We start from the raw sequence: 1,043 nt of genomic DNA on the forward strand, positions 1-1,043 counted from the left end.
GGATAACTGTTAGTTTTATAATAAGGTATGTAAGTTTGTGGATAACTGTTAGTTTTATTATCTTTATAATAAGGTATGTAAGTTTGTGGATAACTGTTAGTTTTATTATCTTTATAATAAAGTATGTAAGTTTGTGGATAACTGTTAGTTTTATTATCTTTATAATAAGGTATGTAAGTTTGTGGATAACTGCTAGTTTTATTTTTTGTTTTCAGGTTTCCGGATCCAAGTTCTGGCAAGTGGAACGATCGTGTATGTGTTGTCAGGAGATGGGAGAACGTGAGGCTGAGATTACAATTTTTTGCCCTAATCCAAAAAAATCTCCTTTCCGTAAGGTAATTACCCGTGCCCCCGTGGAATGCATGTGTCGCCCCTGCACAGCAGTAGACGATAAGTTAATCCACCCGCAAGAGGTCGCTGAAAAACAAGTAAAACAAGAATGAAGAAGTATCTCTAGCTAACGAAATCTTTGCTTATAAATCAGTAGTTTACCAAAGTTTGGTTAACAATGATTGTAATGAGTGTTGAATAAAACTGTAGCTTGTATTACTACAGTTGTGTCTTCTATGGTTTCAGGATAAATATTGTTACTTTTATTAATTTATTTTATCAATTATTATCCAATCACAAACCTGAACAAGTAGAAGCAACAATACTCCCCCTAAACGATTAATTCTGTTACAACAGGTTAGCAGATTTCTTTAATATGACATCACTGTTCCAGTGTAAGGTGTTTGTTTTGTTATGAATTTCGCGCATAGCTACACGAGGGCTATCTGCGCTAGCCGTCCCCAATTCAGCAGTCATAGACTAGAGGAAAGGCCACTCACCGCCAACTCTTAGGCTACTCTTTTACCAACGAATAATGGGCTTGACTGGCTGAAAGGGAGAGTATATATGGTGACAGGGATTCGAACCGGTGACTTGCACATAGTGAGTCGAGCGTCCTAACCACCAGGACATGCTAGGCCTAAAACAAATGTGAAAAGAGTGTATTTAATTATTGACGAATCTACTATCCCAGTTGTGAGAGGAATCGAAAC

The 1,043-nt window shown here is 37.1% G+C and overlaps 1 protein-coding gene across 1 annotated transcript in view; it reads left to right on the plus strand.

Moving 5' to 3' along the window:
• The window catches only part of LOC106475513 (bursicon-like), a 7,346-nt gene extending 6,781 nt beyond the window's left edge, over nt 1-565 (plus strand). Inside the window, exon 3 of the mRNA XM_013936191.2 lies at nt 216-565. Within this exon, the coding sequence (XP_013791645.1) occupies nt 216-443 (228 nt within the window). The 3' untranslated portion in view covers nt 444-565. The remainder of the gene's footprint in view (nt 1-215) is intronic.
• Nucleotides 566-1,043: the final 478 nt, after the last annotated feature.

This window comes from Limulus polyphemus, unplaced genomic scaffold, assembly GCF_000517525.1.
Source record: "Limulus polyphemus unplaced genomic scaffold, Limulus_polyphemus-2.1.2 Scaffold8695, whole genome shotgun sequence".
Lineage (NCBI taxonomy): Eukaryota > Metazoa > Arthropoda > Merostomata > Xiphosura > Limulidae > Limulus > Limulus polyphemus.